The following is an 18,493-nucleotide window of genomic DNA, read 5'->3' on the forward strand; positions in this document are numbered from 1 at the left end:
GTATATGAGAAATGATAAACTGATAAACATTTACTGAGACAAACATGCAGACAGGCATGCAGGCAGGCACACAGACAGACAGACAGGCAGGCAGGCAGACAAGCAGACAGACAAGCAGGCAGACAAACAGACAGACAGACAGACAAGCAGACAGACAAGCAGACAGACAAGCAGGCAGACAGACAGGCAGGCAGGCAGGCAGGCAGAATGGCAGGCAGACAAGCAGACAGACAGCTCAGGGACTTTGTAAAAGTGAGGCCCCAAGCACTCAACTGAAAGAGGAGGAGTAGTGTTCCACCCATACTCAGTTTGACAGAAAGAAAGAGAGAATGATAGACAAGGATAGGGGGAGAGGGGGGAGAGAGAGAAAGTGGAGGGGTTTGTGTGTGTGGGGCGTACATTCCATTTCATTAAACAACTCCCTATAGAGTGTAACCGATGTAAAAACTGATAGTATTCTGTTTGCCAAATGTATGTGGCTAAACTTATTAGTGTGCGTGAGAGTCAGTGTCTATGTGTGTGTTTGTGTGTGTGAGGGTGTGTGTTTTGTGTTGAAATTAAGGTAAGCGCATCCAGACTTCTACAGCAGATTGAACCAACAGAAGATGCTGAGGTGGCATCCCCCCCCCCCACACACACACACACCCTCCATCCTCCTCACTTGGTGCCATTACTTCCTGCCTCTCCTCCTCCGCTCCTCAGGGCACTGGTGGTGGTCACTCACATGTTTTACACATCAGGGCCACCGACCGACTGACTGTCTCCGGCTTTCTTTCGCCTCTTTTCCACTTCCCCTTTTCCTGTGCACTCCCCTCTCTACCTCTTCATCCTCCTCTCCTTCCTACATCTCCTCTGCTCTTCACACCTATGTGCTTCCAAGACGTCCCTGACCTAGTGGGCCTGGCACCCCCAAACATGCCAGCGCCCCCTGCTGTCTCACTCCAGGCTGACACTCTCCGATCACACCCCGGTTGCCAGGTTTAGATTAATAACTTAAACCACATGTTTACAGACGACCATGAAATACAGTTAGGTTGGGTGCAGACTGGGTTCAACCCACCATAAATTATGTTAATATACAGAACTGAGGTACTAGTGCTACAGTAATGGTTTAGTTTTGTTGCAATATATATATATATGTGTCAGACTCAATAAAATATATTTCTTTCCCTCATAAATCCCTTTATGTGATTTGGGTAAAGGTTTTTTATCTGGCCATGTCTAGAGACATTCTATTGGTTGGGCCACTCCTCCACATATAAAGTACATACATCATAAGGTAAGTAAGAACATTTGTAATTTCATTGAACGTAAAATAAATCGCTGTTCTTCATTAACAGGTTGCCCCGGTTCACATTTTTTAAGAATGAGGATAAAAACAGCAAGTAATTTAAAGGAACAGTTTAGTGCATTTACATTTCTAATATTAAACTCCAGTGTGCTACTAGTCATTGACTTGCAAACTGTCACTCCACATACATTAGTTACAGTCATAAACTGTGAACCAACCCTCCACTGACACCTAGTGGTCACACACAGCAGTGCACTTTCATACAAACAAAACACTGATCATCAACACTTCTATTCATGTGTCGTATCACAACCAATTGCAAAGCTTTTAGCACCTCAACTGACATTGTAAATGTTACACCATAGAAAAAACTGTCAACATATTTGTAAAGAATGCTGTAAAGTAAAACGTTTTGTGTAGTCTAATTGTAGTCCTAACAACTCCCAAGGTTCAAAGGATATAATACATGTTTGTCACATATTGCCCACCACAGTAGCTTGCATAAGACAGTGATTTTTTACTGCTTTCAATTTACACGCATCCATAAGATCATCTTAGTCTATCTACAATAAAAAAAGGTTTATCGGCAAAAAAAAGTACAGTCAAGTACAGTCATCCATAATCCAGCATTAGGATGTGTGTGTATGTGCACTGACATGGTTGGTGTATAATAGTGTGTGTGTGTGTGTCTCCAGTCCCAAGCTCAGGTGAGATGCTGCAGGAACCACAGCACCATGTTGAGGAAGCAGTCGGCCTGGGTGATCACGCCCGCTAGAGAGTGACCCTCCTCAGCAAACCACAGCAACCTGCAGGGGGCGCCACAGAGCAACGCACTAGTCACAGCCCTCAACTGGCACTTTTAACCATGGTGATCAGTATTAGAAGTGTGTGTGTGTGTCTGACCTGACAGGGCTGCCCCTGCTCTTCAGGTGTCTGTAGAGTGTGTGTGTGTGTGTGTGTGTGTCTGACCTGACAGGGCTGCCCCTGCTATTCAGGTGTCTGTAGAGTGTGTGTGTGTGTGTATCTGACCTGACAGGGCTGCCCCTGCTCTTCAGGTGTCTGTAGAGTGTGTGTGTGTGTGTGTGTGTGTGTCTGACCTGACAGGGCTGCCCCTGCTCTTCAGGTGTCTGTAGAGTGTGTGTGTGTATCTGACCTGACAGGGCTGCCCCTGCTCTTCAGGTGTATGTAGAGTGTGTGTGTGTGTGTGTGTGTGTGTGACTGACCTGACAGGGCTGCCCCTGCTCTTCAGGTGTATGTAGAGTGTGTGTGTGTGTGTGTGTGTGTGTGTGTGTGTGTCTGACCTGACAGGGCTGCCCCTGCTCTTCAGGTGTCTGTAGAGTGTGTGTGTGTGTGTGTGTGTGTGTGTGTCTGACCTGACAGGGCTGCCCCTGCTCTTCAGGTGTCTGTAGAGAGTGTGTGTGTGTGTGTGTGTGTGTGTGTGTGTGTGTCTGACCTGACAGGGCTGCCCCTGCTCTTCAGGTGTGTGTGTGTGTGTGTGTGTGTCTGACCTGACAGGGCTGCCCCTGCTCTTCAGGTGTCTGTGTGTGTGTGTGTGTGTGTGTGTGTGTGTGTGTGTGTGTCTGACCTGACAGGGCTGCCCCTGCTCTTCAGGTGTCTGTAGAGAGTGTGTGTGTGTGTGTGTGTGTGTGTGTGTGTGTGTGTGTGTGTGTGTGTCTGACCTGACCTGACAGGGCTGCCCCTGCTCTTCAGGTGTCTGTGTGTGTGTGTGTGTGTGTCTGACCTGACAGGGCTGCCCCTGCTCTTCAGGTGTCTGTGTGTGTGTGTGTGTGTGTGTGTGTGTGTGTGTGTCTGACCTGACAGGGCTGCCCCTGCTCTTCAGGTGTCTGTGTGTGTGTGTGTGTGTGTGTGTGTGTGTGTCTGACCTGACAGGGCTGCCCCTGCTCTTCAGGTGTCTGTAGAGAGTGTGTGTGTGTGTGTGTGTGTGTGTGTGTGTCTGACCTGACAGGGCTGCCCCTGCTCTTCAGGTGTCTGTGTGTGTGTGTGTGTGTGTGTGTGTGTGTGTGTGTGTGTCTGACCTGACAGGGCTGCCCCTGCTCTTCAGGTGTCTGTGTGTGTGTGTGTGTGTGTGTGTGTGTGTGTGTGTGTGTCTGACCTGACAGGGCTGCCCCTGCTCTTCAGGTGTCTGTGTGTGTGTGTGTGTGTGTGTGTGTGTGTCTGACCTGACAGGGCTGCCCCTGCTCTTCAGGTGTCTGTGTGTGTGTGTGTGTGTGTGTGTGTGTGTGTCTGACCTGACAGGGCTGCCCCTGCTCTTCAGGTGTCTGTAGAGAGTGTGTGTGTGTGTGTGTGTGTGTGTGTCTGACCTGACAGGGCTGCCCCTGCTCTTCAGGTGTCTGTGTGTGTGTGTGTGTGTGTGTGTGTGTGTCTGACCTGACAGGGCTGCCCCTGCTCTTCAGGTGTCTGTGTGTGTGTGTGTGTGTGTGTGTGTGTGTCTGACCTGACAGGGCTGCCCCTGCTCTTCAGGTGTCTGTGTGTGTGTGTGTGTGTGTGTGTGTGTGTGTGTGTGTGTGTCTGACCTGACAGGGCTGCCCCTGCTCTTCAGGTGTCTGTGTGTGTGTGTGTGTGTGTGTGTGTGTCTGACCTGACAGGGCTGCCCCTGCTCTTCAGGTGTCTGTGTGTGTGTGTGTGTGTGTCTGACCTGACAGGGCTGCCCCTGCTCTTCAGGTGTCTGTAGAGTGTGTGTGTGTGTGTGTGTGTGTCTGACCTGACAGGGCTGCCCCTGCTATTCAGGTGTCTGTAGAGTGTGTGTGTGTGTGTATCTGACCTGACAGGGCTGCCCCTGCTCTTCAGGTGTCTGTAGAGTGTGTGTGTGTGTGTGTGTGTCTGACCTGACAGGGCTGCCCCTGCTCTTCAGGTGTCTGTAGAGTGTGTGTGTGTATCTGACCTGACAGGGCTGCCCCTGCTCTTCAGGTGTATGTAGAGTGTGTGTGTGTGTGTGTGTGTGTGTGTGTGACTGACCTGACAGGGCTGCCCCTGCTCTTCAGGTGTATGTAGAGTGTGTGTGTGTGTGTGTGTGTGTGTGTGTGTGTGTGTCTGACCTGACAGGGCTGCCCCTGCTCTTCAGGTGTCTGTAGAGTGTGTGTGTGTGTGTGTGTGTGTGTGTGTGTCTGACCTGACAGGGCTGCCCCTGCTCTTCAGGTGTCTGTAGAGAGTGTGTGTGTGTGTGTGTGTGTGTGTGTGTGTGTGTGTGTCTGACCTGACAGGGCTGCCCCTGCTCTTCAGGTGTGTGTGTGTGTGTGTGTGTGTCTGACCTGACAGGGCTGCCCCTGCTCTTCAGGTGTCTGTGTGTGTGTGTGTGTGTGTGTGTGTGTGTGTGTGTGTGTCTGACCTGACAGGGCTGCCCCTGCTCTTCAGGTGTCTGTAGAGAGTGTGTGTGTGTGTGTGTGTGTGTGTGTGTGTGTCTGACCTGACCTGACAGGGCTGCCCCTGCTCTTCAGGTGTCTGTGTGTGTGTGTGTGTGTGTGTGTCTGACCTGACAGGGCTGCCCCTGCTCTTCAGGTGTCTGTGTGTGTGTGTGTGTGTGTGTGTGTGTGTGTGTGTGTGTGTGTGTGTGTGTGTGTGTGTGTGTCTGACCTGACAGGGCTGCCCCTGCTCTTCAGGTGTCTGTGTGTGTGTGTGTGTGTGTGTGTGTGTGTGTGTGTCTGACCTGACAGGGCTGCCCCTGCTCTTCAGGTGTCTGTAGAGAGTGTGTGTGTGTGTGTGTGTGTGTGTGTCTGACCTGACAGGGCTGCCCCTGCTCTTCAGGTGTCTGTGTGTGTGTGTGTGTGTGTGTGTGTGTGTGTGTGTCTGACCTGACAGGGCTGCCCCTGCTCTTCAGGTGTCTGTGTGTGTGTGTGTGTGTGTGTGTGTGTGTGTGTGTCTGACCTGACAGGGCTGCCCCTGCTCTTCAGGTGTCTGTGTGTGTGTGTGTGTGTGTGTGTGTGTGTGTCTGACCTGACAGGGCTGCCCCTGCTCTTCAGGTGTCTGTGTGTGTGTGTGTGTGTGTGTGTCTGACCTGACAGGGCTGCCCCTGCTCTTCAGGTGTCTGTGTGTGTGTGTGTGTGTGTGTGTGTGTCTGACCTGACAGGGCTGCCCCTGCTCTTCAGGTGTCTGTAGAGAGTGTGTGTGTGTGTGTGTGTGTGTGTGTGTGTGTGTGTGTGTCTGACCTGACCTGACAGGGCTGCCCCTGCTCTTCAGGTGTCTGTGTGTGTGTGTGTGTGTGTGTGTCTGACCTGACAGGGCTGCCCCTGCTCTTCAGGTGTCTGTGTGTGTGTGTGTGTGTGTGTGTGTGTGTGTCTGACCTGACAGGGCTGCCCCTGCTCTTCAGGTGTCTGTGTGTGTGTGTGTGTGTGTGTGTGTGTGTGTGTGTCTGACCTGACAGGGCTGCCCCTGCTCTTCAGGTGTCTGTAGAGAGTGTGTGTGTGTGTGTGTGTGTGTGTGTGTGTCTGACCTGACAGGGCTGCCCCTGCTCTTCAGGTGTCTGTGTGTGTGTGTGTGTGTGTGTGTGTGTCTGACCTGACAGGGCTGCCCCTGCTCTTCAGGTGTCTGTGTGTGTGTGTGTGTGTGTGTGTGTGTGTGTGTGTGTCTGACCTGACAGGGCTGCCCCTGCTCTTCAGGTGTCTGTGTGTGTGTGTGTGTGTGTGTGTGTGTGTGTCTGACCTGACAGGGCTGCCCCTGCTCTTCAGGTGTCTGTGTGTGTGTGTGTGTGTGTGTGTGTGTCTGACCTGACAGGGCTGCCCCTGCTCTTCAGGTGTCTGTGTGTGTGTGTGTGTGTGTGTGTGTGTCTGACCTGACAGGGCTGCCCCTGCTCTTCAGGTGTCTGTGTGTGTGTGTGTGTGTGTGTGTCTGACCTGACAGGGCTGCCCCTGCTCTTCAGGTGTCTGTGTGTGTGTGTGTGTGTGTCTGACCTGACAGGGCTGCCCCTGCTCTTCAGGTGTCTGTGTGTGTGTGTGTGTGTGTGTGTGTGTGTGTCTGACCTGACAGGGCTGCCCCTGCTCTTCAGGTGTCTGTGTGTGTGTGTGTGTGTGTGTGTGTGTGTGTGTCTGACCTGACAGGGCTGCCCCTGCTCTTCAGGTGTCTGTGTGTGTGTGTGTGTGTGTGTGTGTGTGTGTGTGTGTGTCTGACCTGACAGGGCTGCCCCTGCTCTTCAGGTGTCTGTGTGTGTGTGTGTGTGTGTGTGTGTGTCTGACCTGACAGGGCTGCCCCTGCTCTTCAGGTGTCTGTGTGTGTGTGTGTGTGTGTCTGACCTGACAGGGCTGCCCCTGCTCTTCAGGTGTCTGTAGAGTGTGTGTGTGTGTGTGTGTGTGTCTGACCTGACAGGGCTGCCCCTGCTATTCAGGTGTCTGTAGAGTGTGTGTGTGTGTGTATCTGACCTGACAGGGCTGCCCCTGCTCTTCAGGTGTCTGTAGAGTGTGTGTGTGTGTGTGTGTGTCTGACCTGACAGGGCTGCCCCTGCTCTTCAGGTGTCTGTAGAGTGTGTGTGTGTATCTGACCTGACAGGGCTGCCCCTGCTCTTCAGGTGTATGTAGAGTGTGTGTGTGTGTGTGTGTGTGTGTGTGTGTGACTGACCTGACAGGGCTGCCCCTGCTCTTCAGGTGTATGTAGAGTGTGTGTGTGTGTGTGTGTGTGTGTGTGTGTGTGTGTCTGACCTGACAGGGCTGCCCCTGCTCTTCAGGTGTCTGTAGAGTGTGTGTGTGTGTGTGTGTGTGTGTGTGTCTGACCTGACAGGGCTGCCCCTGCTCTTCAGGTGTCTGTAGAGTGTGTGTGTGTGTGTGTGTGTGTGTGTGTGTGTGTGTCTGACCTGACAGGGCTGCCCCTGCTCTTCAGGTGTGTGTGTGTGTGTGTGTGTGTCTGACCTGACAGGGCTGCCCCTGCTCTTCAGGTGTCTGTGTGTGTGTGTGTGTGTGTGTGTGTGTGTGTGTCTGACCTGACAGGGCTGCCCCTGCTCTTCAGGTGTCTGTAGAGAGTGTGTGTGTGTGTGTGTGTGTGTGTGTGTGTGTCTGACCTGACCTGACAGGGCTGCCCCTGCTCTTCAGGTGTCTGTGTGTGTGTGTGTGTGTGTGTGTCTGACCTGACAGGGCTGCCCCTGCTCTTCAGGTGTCTGTGTGTGTGTGTGTGTGTGTGTGTGTGTGTGTGTGTGTGTGTGTGTGTGTGTCTGACCTGACAGGGCTGCCCCTGCTCTTCAGGTGTCTGTGTGTGTGTGTGTGTGTGTGTGTGTGTGTGTCTGACCTGACAGGGCTGCCCCTGCTCTTCAGGTGTCTGTAGAGAGTGTGTGTGTGTGTGTGTGTGTGTGTGTCTGACCTGACAGGGCTGCCCCTGCTCTTCAGGTGTCTGTGTGTGTGTGTGTGTGTGTGTGTGTGTGTGTCTGACCTGACAGGGCTGCCCCTGCTCTTCAGGTGTCTGTGTGTGTGTGTGTGTGTGTGTGTGTGTGTGTGTGTGTCTGACCTGACAGGGCTGCCCCTGCTCTTCAGGTGTCTGTGTGTGTGTGTGTGTGTGTGTGTGTGTGTGTCTGACCTGACAGGGCTGCCCCTGCTCTTCAGGTGTCTGTGTGTGTGTGTGTGTGTGTGTGTCTGACCTGACAGGGCTGCCCCTGCTCTTCAGGTGTCTGTGTGTGTGTGTGTGTGTGTGTGTGTGTCTGACCTGACAGGGCTGCCCCTGCTCTTCAGGTGTCTGTAGAGAGTGTGTGTGTGTGTGTGTGTGTGTGTGTGTGTGTGTGTGTGTGTGTGTCTGACCTGACCTGACAGGGCTGCCCCTGCTCTTCAGGTGTCTGTGTGTGTGTGTGTGTGTGTGTGTCTGACCTGACAGGGCTGCCCCTGCTCTTCAGGTGTCTGTGTGTGTGTGTGTGTGTGTGTGTGTGTGTGTGTGTCTGACCTGACAGGGCTGCCCCTGCTCTTCAGGTGTCTGTGTGTGTGTGTGTGTGTGTGTGTGTGTGTGTGTGTGTGTGTGTCTGACCTGACAGGGCTGCCCCTGCTCTTCAGGTGTCTGTAGAGAGTGTGTGTGTGTGTGTGTGTGTGTGTGTGTGTCTGACCTGACAGGGCTGCCCCTGCTCTTCAGGTGTCTGTGTGTGTGTGTGTGTGTGTGTGTGTGTCTGACCTGACAGGGCTGCCCCTGCTCTTCAGGTGTCTGTGTGTGTGTGTGTGTGTGTGTGTGTGTGTGTGTCTGACCTGACAGGGCTGCCCCTGCTCTTCAGGTGTCTGTGTGTGTGTGTGTGTGTGTGTGTGTGTGTGTCTGACCTGACAGGGCTGCCCCTGCTCTTCAGGTGTCTGTGTGTGTGTGTGTGTGTGTGTGTGTGTCTGACCTGACAGGGCTGCCCCTGCTCTTCAGGTGTCTGTGTGTGTGTGTGTGTGTGTGTGTGTGTCTGACCTGACAGGGCTGCCCCTGCTCTTCAGGTGTCTGTGTGTGTGTGTGTGTGTGTGTGTCTGACCTGACAGGGCTGCCCCTGCTCTTCAGGTGTCTGTGTGTGTGTGTGTGTGTGTCTGACCTGACAGGGCTGCCCCTGCTCTTCAGGTGTCTGTGTGTGTGTGTGTGTGTGTGTGTGTGTGTGTCTGACCTGACAGGGCTGCCCCTGCTCTTCAGGTGTCTGTGTGTGTGTGTGTGTGTGTGTGTGTGTGTGTGTGTGTGTGTGTGTGTGTGTCTGACCTGACAGGGCTGCCCCTGCTCTTCAGGTGTCTGTGTGTGTGTGTGTGTGTGTCTGACCTGACAGGGCTGCCCCTGCTCTTCAGGTGTCTGTAGAGTGTGTGTGTGTGTGTGTGTGTGTCTGACCTGACAGGGCTGCCCCTGCTATTCAGGTGTCTGTAGAGTGTGTGTGTGTGTGTATCTGACCTGACAGGGCTGCCCCTGCTCTTCAGGTGTCTGTAGAGTGTGTGTGTGTGTGTGTGTGTCTGACCTGACAGGGCTGCCCCTGCTCTTCAGGTGTCTGTAGAGTGTGTGTGTGTATCTGACCTGACAGGGCTGCCCCTGCTCTTCAGGTGTATGTAGAGTGTGTGTGTGTGTGTGTGTGTGTGTGTGTGACTGACCTGACAGGGCTGCCCCTGCTCTTCAGGTGTATGTAGAGTGTGTGTGTGTGTGTGTGTGTGTGTGTGTGTGTGTGTCTGACCTGACAGGGCTGCCCCTGCTCTTCAGGTGTCTGTAGAGTGTGTGTGTGTGTGTGTGTGTGTGTGTCTGACCTGACAGGGCTGCCCCTGCTCTTCAGGTGTCTGTAGAGTGTGTGTGTGTGTGTGTGTGTGTGTGTGTGTGTGTGTCTGACCTGACAGGGCTGCCCCTGCTCTTCAGGTGTGTGTGTGTGTGTGTGTGTGTCTGACCTGACAGGGCTGCCCCTGCTCTTCAGGTGTCTGTGTGTGTGTGTGTGTGTGTGTGTGTGTGTGTGTGTGTCTGACCTGACAGGGCTGCCCCTGCTCTTCAGGTGTCTGTAGAGAGTGTGTGTGTGTGTGTGTGTGTGTGTGTGTGTGTCTGACCTGACCTGACAGGGCTGCCCCTGCTCTTCAGGTGTCTGTGTGTGTGTGTGTGTGTGTGTGTCTGACCTGACAGGGCTGCCCCTGCTCTTCAGGTGTCTGTGTGTGTGTGTGTGTGTGTGTGTGTGTGTGTGTGTGTGTGTGTGTGTGTGTGTGTGTCTGACCTGACAGGGCTGCCCCTGCTCTTCAGGTGTCTGTGTGTGTGTGTGTGTGTGTGTGTGTGTGTGTCTGACCTGACAGGGCTGCCCCTGCTCTTCAGGTGTCTGTAGAGAGTGTGTGTGTGTGTGTGTGTGTGTGTGTCTGACCTGACAGGGCTGCCCCTGCTCTTCAGGTGTCTGTGTGTGTGTGTGTGTGTGTGTGTGTGTGTGTCTGACCTGACAGGGCTGCCCCTGCTCTTCAGGTGTCTGTGTGTGTGTGTGTGTGTGTGTGTGTGTGTGTGTGTGTCTGACCTGACAGGGCTGCCCCTGCTCTTCAGGTGTCTGTGTGTGTGTGTGTGTGTGTGTGTGTGTGTGTCTGACCTGACAGGGCTGCCCCTGCTCTTCAGGTGTCTGTGTGTGTGTGTGTGTGTGTGTGTCTGACCTGACAGGGCTGCCCCTGCTCTTCAGGTGTCTGTGTGTGTGTGTGTGTGTGTGTGTGTGTCTGACCTGACAGGGCTGCCCCTGCTCTTCAGGTGTCTGTAGAGAGTGTGTGTGTGTGTGTGTGTGTGTGTGTGTGTGTGTGTGTGTGTGTGTGTGTCTGACCTGACCTGACAGGGCTGCCCCTGCTCTTCAGGTGTCTGTGTGTGTGTGTGTGTGTGTGTGTCTGACCTGACAGGGCTGCCCCTGCTCTTCAGGTGTCTGTGTGTGTGTGTGTGTGTGTGTGTGTGTGTGTGTGTGTGTCTGACCTGACAGGGCTGCCCCTGCTCTTCAGGTGTCTGTGTGTGTGTGTGTGTGTGTGTGTGTGTGTGTGTGTGTGTGTGTGTGTGTGTCTGACCTGACAGGGCTGCCCCTGCTCTTCAGGTGTCTGTAGAGAGTGTGTGTGTGTGTGTGTGTGTGTGTGTGTGTCTGACCTGACAGGGCTGCCCCTGCTCTTCAGGTGTCTGTGTGTGTGTGTGTGTGTGTGTGTGTGTCTGACCTGACAGGGCTGCCCCTGCTCTTCAGGTGTCTGTGTGTGTGTGTGTGTGTGTGTGTGTGTGTGTGTCTGACCTGACAGGGCTGCCCCTGCTCTTCAGGTGTCTGTGTGTGTGTGTGTGTGTGTGTGTGTGTGTGTCTGACCTGACAGGGCTGCCCCTGCTCTTCAGGTGTCTGTGTGTGTGTGTGTGTGTGTGTGTGTGTCTGACCTGACAGGGCTGCCCCTGCTCTTCAGGTGTCTGTGTGTGTGTGTGTGTGTGTGTGTGTGTCTGACCTGACAGGGCTGCCCCTGCTCTTCAGGTGTCTGTGTGTGTGTGTGTGTGTGTGTGTCTGACCTGACAGGGCTGCCCCTGCTCTTCAGGTGTCTGTGTGTGTGTGTGTGTGTGTCTGACCTGACAGGGCTGCCCCTGCTCTTCAGGTGTCTGTGTGTGTGTGTGTGTGTGTGTGTGTGTGTGTCTGACCTGACAGGGCTGCCCCTGCTCTTCAGGTGTCTGTGTGTGTGTGTGTGTGTGTGTGTGTGTGTGTCTGACCTGACAGGGCTGCCCCTGCTCTTCAGGTGTCTGTGTGTGTGTGTGTGTGTGTGTGTGTGTCTGACCTGACAGGGCTGCCCCTGCTCTTCAGGTGTCTGTGTGTGTGTGTGTGTGTGTGTGTGTGTCTGACCTGACAGGGCTGCCCCTGCTCTTCAGGTGTCTGTGTGTGTGTGTGTGTGTGTGTGTCTGACCTGACAGGGCTGCCCCTGCTCTTCAGGTGTCTGTGTGTGTGTGTGTGTGTGTCTGACCTGACAGGGCTGCCCCTGCTCTTCAGGTGTCTGTGTGTGTGTGTGTGTGTGTGTGTGTGTGTGTCTGACCTGACAGGGCTGCCCCTGCTCTTCAGGTGTCTGTGTGTGTGTGTGTGTGTGTGTGTGTGTGTGTGTGTGTGTGTGTGTGTGTGTCTGACCTGACAGGGCTGCCCCTGCTCTTCAGGTGTCTGTAGAGTTCCAGTCCCTGGTGGGGGGACACCCTCCTGTCTCTGCCCCCCAGCAGCAGCAGCACTGGAGTACTGATCTGCACACACACACACACACACACACACACGACAGCAGAGAGAGAGAGAGACGGAAAGAGGAAGAGGGAGAAAAAGTGAGAGACAGAAAGTGAGAGAGAGAAAAAGGAGACAGAGAAAGAGGAAGGAGAACAGAAGTAAGAAAACAGAGTTCAAGAAAAGCCAGACTGTATATATATGTGTGTGTGTGTGTTTGTGTGTGTGAGTGTGTGTGTGAGAGTGTACCAACCTGCGCAGCATGTCTGATGGGTGATTTCTCCAGCATGTTGGCCAGGGCCTGGGGGCTGGGCAGCTTGTCATAGGAGTACTGCAGCCCCACACAGGAGTACCGCCTGGAGGTCACACCTCTGGAGACTCAACACCTGATACTTTCACTCTGTACACTTTAATAATCCAAAAGATCAATTCAAGAATATCATATGAGACAAGTCAGTGTGTGTGGATGTGTGTGGTTGTGTGTAAGTGTATAAGTGTGTGTGTGTGTGTGTGGGTCTGACCAGTCGACTATGTCGCTGGTTCCCAGTAGGGTGGCAGCGTTGATGACAGGATTCCTGGCTGCACATGCTCTGTAGAAGTCTGGGTACTGGCCAATCAGGTGACAGGACAGGAAGCCGCCGTGAGACCCGCCCATCAACAGCAGCTTCTTGGAGTCAAGGGTCAAGTCGCTCTGCAGTGCAGTGAGAACGGCCCTCTGGGAGGAAGAGATCACTATCAAGTCTCCAATCACTACAAACATCACAGACCATGATACAGAAGACTGGCAGCTAGGGTCAAGGGTCAAATGTCATGGGCCAGGAAGTAGGGGTTGGGAGCTGGGGCCTGCAGGGTGAAGATCTGGGAACAAGACAACACCTGGACATCCTTCACATCCTGGTCTCCAATACGACCAATCAGAGACAAGATGCTGTCCTGACCGAACCCTGTAGAACCTCGGTAGTTGACTGGAGAGAGAGAGAGAGAGAGAGAGAGAGAGAGAGAGAGAGAGAGAGAGAGAGAGAGAGAGAGAGAGAGAGAGAGAGAGAGAGAGAGAGAGAGACAGAGACAGAGACAGAGACAGAGACAGAGACAGAGGAAAGTTAGAAGTTAGGGGTAGAAAATAGAATGGGCGGTGGGGGTTATGATATAAACTGTGATTGGACTAGAGTTGAGATAAGTAAGAGCCTCTGATAGACTGGAGAGATAGATGAGTGTGTGTGTGTGTGTGTGTGTGTGTGTGTGTGTGTGTGTGGTGATGGGGAAGGGGGGGGATGTTACCCATGAGCACAGCGAATCCCAGCTTCGCCAGGGCTGCAGAGGTCACGTTCCACTCTGCATAGAACTGAGAGTGGGGCCCACCTGGTGAACCCACACACAGTGTATCAACACAGCCCGAACAGAGGCAACAGAGCAGACAAGGACACAGTGAAGTGGAGCTCCTAGCAGGCTAGACTATTGAGACGCGTCCCAGTCTCACCGTGAGAAAACACCACCAGAGGAGTCTTGGAGGCCGAGCGACGAGCCCTGGGCCTGACCAGCAGGCAGCTGAACATCAGACCAGCTAGCAGAGGGAGACACAACCATGCATCACCACTGAGGTTCTCTCCTTACACTTCTGTGGGTTCTGGGTTCACGACTTACAGTTCGGAAGGTTTCTAGGGTTCTCGAACACTACTGAGGGTTCTCTAGGGTTCTCGACTTACAGTACTGAGGGTTCTCCTCTTGGGGAGGTGGGGTTATGTCCATTACATTCCAGTCCAGGTCCAAAATCGTGCCAGGCTCACCTAGGGTCTTCCAGGGGACACGCGCCCCCTCGCCCCCGTGCGGAGCTAGGTACGCCACCCTCTACAAGACAGAAGGACTTCATCATCCTCATACCTGTAGAAACACACCCCACCCAAACACACACACACCCCACCCAAACACACACACACCCCACCCAAACACACACACACCCCACCCAAACACACACACCCCACCCAAACACACACACCCCACCCAAACACACACACACCCCACCCAAACACACACACACCCCACCCAAACACACACACCCCACCCAAACACACACACCCCACCCAAACACACACCCCACCCAAACACACATGCACACCCCACCCAAACACACACACCCCCCACCCAAATTCAAACACACATGCATACCCCACCCAAACACACATGCATACCCCACCCAAACACACATGCACACCCCACCCAAACACACATGCACACCCCACCCAAACACACATACACACCCCACCCAAACACACATACACAAACACACACACCTTACCAGGCAGGGGGGCCGGTTGGGGGAGGAGCAGGATACAACCATCACATCTCGCTGGATGGTCAGAAGCTTCCAGCTTCCAAAATCAACACCTGGAGAGAGGGAGGGAGAGAGAGAGAGAGAGAGAGAGAGAGAGAGAGAGAGAGAGATGAGAGAGAGAGAGAGAGAGAGAGAGAGAGAGAGAGAGAGACGGAGAGAGAGAGAGAGAGAGAGAGAGAGAGAGAGAGAGAGAGAGAGAGAGAGAGAGAGACAGAGAGGAAGAGAGGAAGAGAGAAGGACAAGTTAGAAGTTAGAAGTTAGGGGTAGAAAACAGAATGGGCGGGGGGGGTAATGAGATACTAGTGAAGGACCATCAACAGACAGACAGAGGGGAGGAGAAGAGAGGCTTACTACTAGACAGGCTGGTTACTCTCCTGGTTAAGCGGTCAACCACATACACCTCCTGGTCAGAGAGACAGAGAGCGGGGGCATTGTGATGAGGCTCAAAACAGCACACCATGTTGTGGGAGTGCGCGTGTGTTACTGAATGAGTGTGTCTCCAGTACCTTCCAGTTCCTCATGGAGCTGGTGAAGACCACCCTGAGTCCATCTTCTGACCAGCAGCAGGCGGGCAGGGCTTCATACAGACCCGCAAACTCACACCGGTCTGGAGATAGGGGAGAGGGCAGCAGGTCATCAAGCATGGAGGGGAAACGCATTCGACATCAAGTCTCAACATTCCAGACCGTCTGTACCTGGGCCTGTCCTGGGCCTGTGGACCACCTCCAGCAGCTCAGAGCTCCTGCCGGTGTCCAGGTGGTGGAGCTGAAGGCTGAGGGCCTGGCTGTGGGGCCCCCACACCTGGCCCTGCAGGTACACCAGCCAGCTGCCGTCTGGACTCAGCCTGGGGGACGACACGGAGCTGCTAGCCCCCCCGGACAGGCACTCTGGAAGAGGGGAGGGGGGTTGTTAGGGGGGGCAACCTTTTATCAATGACATTGAACCTGCCTTTGAATGGTCGTCCGTGTGGGCTCTATGTTCTCGCCACACTAAGCTAGTAACATTCTATTGTGGTTGAAACAAGCCTGTCTCTCTTCATTGTTTTACTTACTCTTAGTAGTTACATCTGTTTTTGAAATGTTAATTCAATAAATGTTATATATTTTTAAAAAAATTGAGACATCTGTAATGTACAGGGACTGTTTTCTTATTGTCGTTGTGTCTGTATGACTATTTCCAAAATCCAAAAATTAATTAATTTAAAAAGGGTTGGGGAGGTGGATAGAGAGACAGTGGCTGTTTATCAATCCAAAGAACGCTACTTGCGTTCTTGAGAAGAACGTTCTTGCCAAGCTTGCAAGACCGCGAGAACGGTCTTGCAAGACCACGAGGACAAGAGAACGATTTGAGATGCGTGTTCTTACAATGACTTCTGGGAAATCAGATGCGTTCTCGCTGACCAAGTCACCATCCGATGCATCCTTGATAAAAGGGGCGGATCAAGAACACTTCCGGGTATTTTTGGCATTCTTGGTGACTTGTGTTCTATGGATTGGAACTGTACTTGGGCAATGAAAGATGACGTCAAACAAGTTCGCAAGAACACAAGAACGGAGAAAAACATGGATTGATAAACAGTCAGTGTGTATGTTCCACTGTCCCACTGTCATGCATGTTCTAGATGTTTCCCTGCTCCAACACACCTGTTTGTAATGAAAGCTCATCAAGCTCTGTAGTAGCCTGATAACGACCCATTTATTTGAATCGGGTGTGTTGGAGAAGGGAAACATCTAGATTCTAGAACATACAGGCCAGTGGGCCCTGAGGACCAGAGTTGAGGACCCAAGGTATACAGCACTCACCACAAGTCCCCTCCAGGTCGAGGCAGTAGAGAGCAGACCTGGGAACAGAGGACAGGTTTCAGCAGTCTATAGGAGCCCTGGACATCTAAGGTGGGTGGAGTCTGAGGCTGTGTCATGGTGCTCACCTGCGGTTGGAGCAGAACTTGAGGCCCAATCTGAAAGGCTCATGAAACCAGCCCACGAACACCACCGCCTGGCCACCTCGCGCCCACAGGGGCTACAGCACACACACAGTGGTGTGTTAATGGGTAAATACTGAACTTTTGAGTGTGTGTGTGTGACGTTCCCTTCCGTCTCACCTGGCCGGGGGACACATCTGAAGGGACCCCCTGTAGCACGCTGATGCTCCCCTTGACCAGGTCAGCCACGCACAGCACTGGGAGACTCTTACCGGCCAGGCCCTCGCCCCAGTCCTCCCAGTACACACTCCTGTCCTGTTGGAAGACACAGAGCGACCAGCCAGACAACCATGGGTTAACAAACCATATTCCACTCTCTCAATTGAATCAATTAGCATTTGATGCATGTGTGACATGTGTATACGTGACGTGTGTGTGTGGTACCTTCCCAGCAAGTAGGTGCTCCCTTGCGGTGCTAGCTCCAGTGGAAGATGAGGCCACTGAGGCTGGGGCCTCCGTTGTGCCCCTGCTGGCCTCGGCTACATACAGCACCCTGCGCTCACACTCAGACCAGGCCAGACAGCCAAACTGAGCTGCACAGAACCAGAGAGAGAGAGAGAGAGAGAGAGGGGAGGGGAAACAGACAGACACAGTCAGAACAGAATTAGAATCAGAAAGGGTTTTAATCGCCATGAAAGTTTGCACAGACAAGGAATTTACTTTGGCAGGAAGGTGCATACATTAAACATATAGGAAAACTTAAATATGTGATCTAACTATAACTAAAGGTACATAGTCCAGCAAATACTAAGGGGATTTAAAAATAAAATATACAATAAACTATAAAGTAGCCATAATTTACTATATAAAAATACAAATATTACAAAAAATACAAATGGTACAAAAGATACAAATTGTGTAATATAGTGCAAATTGCAATGTGTTTAAAGTCATTAAAGTCAGTGTGAGCCCTTGGACTTGTTGAAGAGGCTAACAGCGGAGTATCAGCGAGCCTGTGTCTGTGAGTACAGGCTATTCATGTCCTCACCGTCCTCATACACTCTGCCATGTTTGTTAAGGCCTGTCAGATCCAGACTTGTCCTCAGACCTCGACCGTCCCAGACCTGACACACACACACACATACCATCTCATCTAGTATCATTAGATCTGTGGCAAAATCGACATTTGTCTCAAATCCTTGGGTGAGGAGGAGGAAAGGAGGCTAGGAGGAAAGGAGTCATGGGTTAGAGACTAGGAGAGGATGCTTCCTCTCACCTCCAGGTACTGATGACCGCTGGCATCTCTGACAACCGCACGAAGGTCCCCCGAGGGAGAATGGTTACTCAGCAGCCTGGAGGAGCGAATATATTAGAGTCCACTGGTGTGAATAGGATGTGAATAACCTAACCATAAATCCAGTCAGCCCTAAAACATAACAAGGATAGAATGCATCTAATTTGTGCTCTTACTCTCCGTGTAGAGGAGTGCAGGGTCCGGAAGGGGGTACAGTGAAGATGGGTGTGTCGGCTGTTTTGGGTCCGTCTGGTCCAATCAGGGTCCAGCTCTGAGAGAACCGCAGCCGGGCTCTCCTGGAAGTCTCGTTTTGACACCATTCTGGCAGAGAGAGAGGCAGGGAGTTGCAGGAGCACTGACCTACCAACTAACCAATGCTTAGGAAAATAAGCATGATCACACTATTATGGATAGTGTCTCAAAAGGGAGAGGTGCTGCCGACCTGTAGATACAGTGATGATTCTCTGGTTGTTCTGAAGAGCTTCAGTAACGTTGGCAGACAGAGGGGTCGGATATCCGCTGCACTGGTCATACACGGCGGCAATAGCATCGGACTCCATCTGGGTGATATAATATCGCAGTTTCAGGAGAATAGTTTGCGTTCTCCATTGCATTCTCAATACAGGCTACAAATACAAACCATGAGTATGCATTCTGTGCATATCGTGTATTTGGTGCTCGGTGTCAATGTGGTTACATTGTTTCAAAGCGAACGTGTAACAACTAATGCGTTTCAAATGAAAATAACGGGTGGAGCGTTGTTTCATGCATGTCACAACACGTGCCAACTTCAGCATAATATTCACGGATAGAACTGTTAAGATTTTTACCAGGGACTCCATGTTGACGACGGACGATACCATTTTGTTTCGACTTGTAAAGTGAGATGAATGGAACTACACCGTAGAGGGCAGCACCGGACAAACTTAATAGTTTGGGATCTGGCAGAGCTTTCCAATTTTACATGTCAACATATAAATAATTAAAACCAAAACATTATATTGAGTTTTTTATTACACCGCATTACATTTAATTCATCAGCAACCTGTGAAGTTGCTGTCAGTTAAAATGATATATGCCTTGCT

General features: G+C 52.4%; 1 protein-coding gene across 1 annotated transcript; it reads right to left on the minus strand.

The window, feature by feature from the left end:
- Nucleotides 1-1,279: 1,279 nt before the first annotated feature.
- Nucleotides 1,280-18,490, minus strand: zgc:136971 (S9 family peptidase). The gene is made up of 21 exons (XM_062458339.1): nt 18,239-18,490; nt 17,851-17,968; nt 17,585-17,729; nt 17,391-17,466; nt 17,163-17,238; nt 16,559-16,707; nt 16,295-16,429; nt 16,121-16,212; nt 15,996-16,033; nt 14,889-15,080; nt 14,700-14,800; nt 14,545-14,596; nt 14,158-14,246; nt 13,568-13,709; nt 13,342-13,425; nt 13,143-13,223; nt 12,741-12,829; nt 12,386-12,579; nt 12,118-12,220; nt 11,784-11,890; nt 1,280-2,097 (listed from the first exon to the last, which is right to left on the minus strand). The coding sequence occupies exons 1-21, from the start codon at nt 18,269-18,271 to the stop codon at nt 1,995-1,997; spliced, it is 2,199 nt and encodes a 732-aa protein (XP_062314323.1). The 5' UTR covers nt 18,272-18,490; the 3' UTR covers nt 1,280-1,994.
- Nucleotides 18,491-18,493: the final 3 nt, after the last annotated feature.

This window comes from Osmerus eperlanus, chromosome 4 (genome assembly GCF_963692335.1).
Source record: "Osmerus eperlanus chromosome 4, fOsmEpe2.1, whole genome shotgun sequence".
Classification (NCBI taxonomy): Eukaryota; Metazoa; Chordata; class Actinopteri; order Osmeriformes; family Osmeridae; genus Osmerus; species Osmerus eperlanus.

What these genes read in the sequence shown, in the direction of transcription:
- zgc:136971 (XM_062458339.1), bottom strand. Translation starts at nt 18,271, where the DNA reads ATGGTATCGTCCGTCGTCAACATGGAGTCCCTG. An exon ending in AGTAACCAGCCTGTCTAGTA is followed by an intron (nt 14,247 to 14,544) that starts GTAAGCCTCTCT and finishes CCCTCTCTCCAG; the next exon opens with GTGTTGATTTTGGAAGCTGG. An exon ending in AGCAGGGGCAGCCCTGTCAG is followed by an intron (nt 2,098 to 11,783) that starts GTCAGACACACA and finishes CGCCCCCTGCAG; the next exon opens with GTTGCTGTGGTTTGCTGAGG.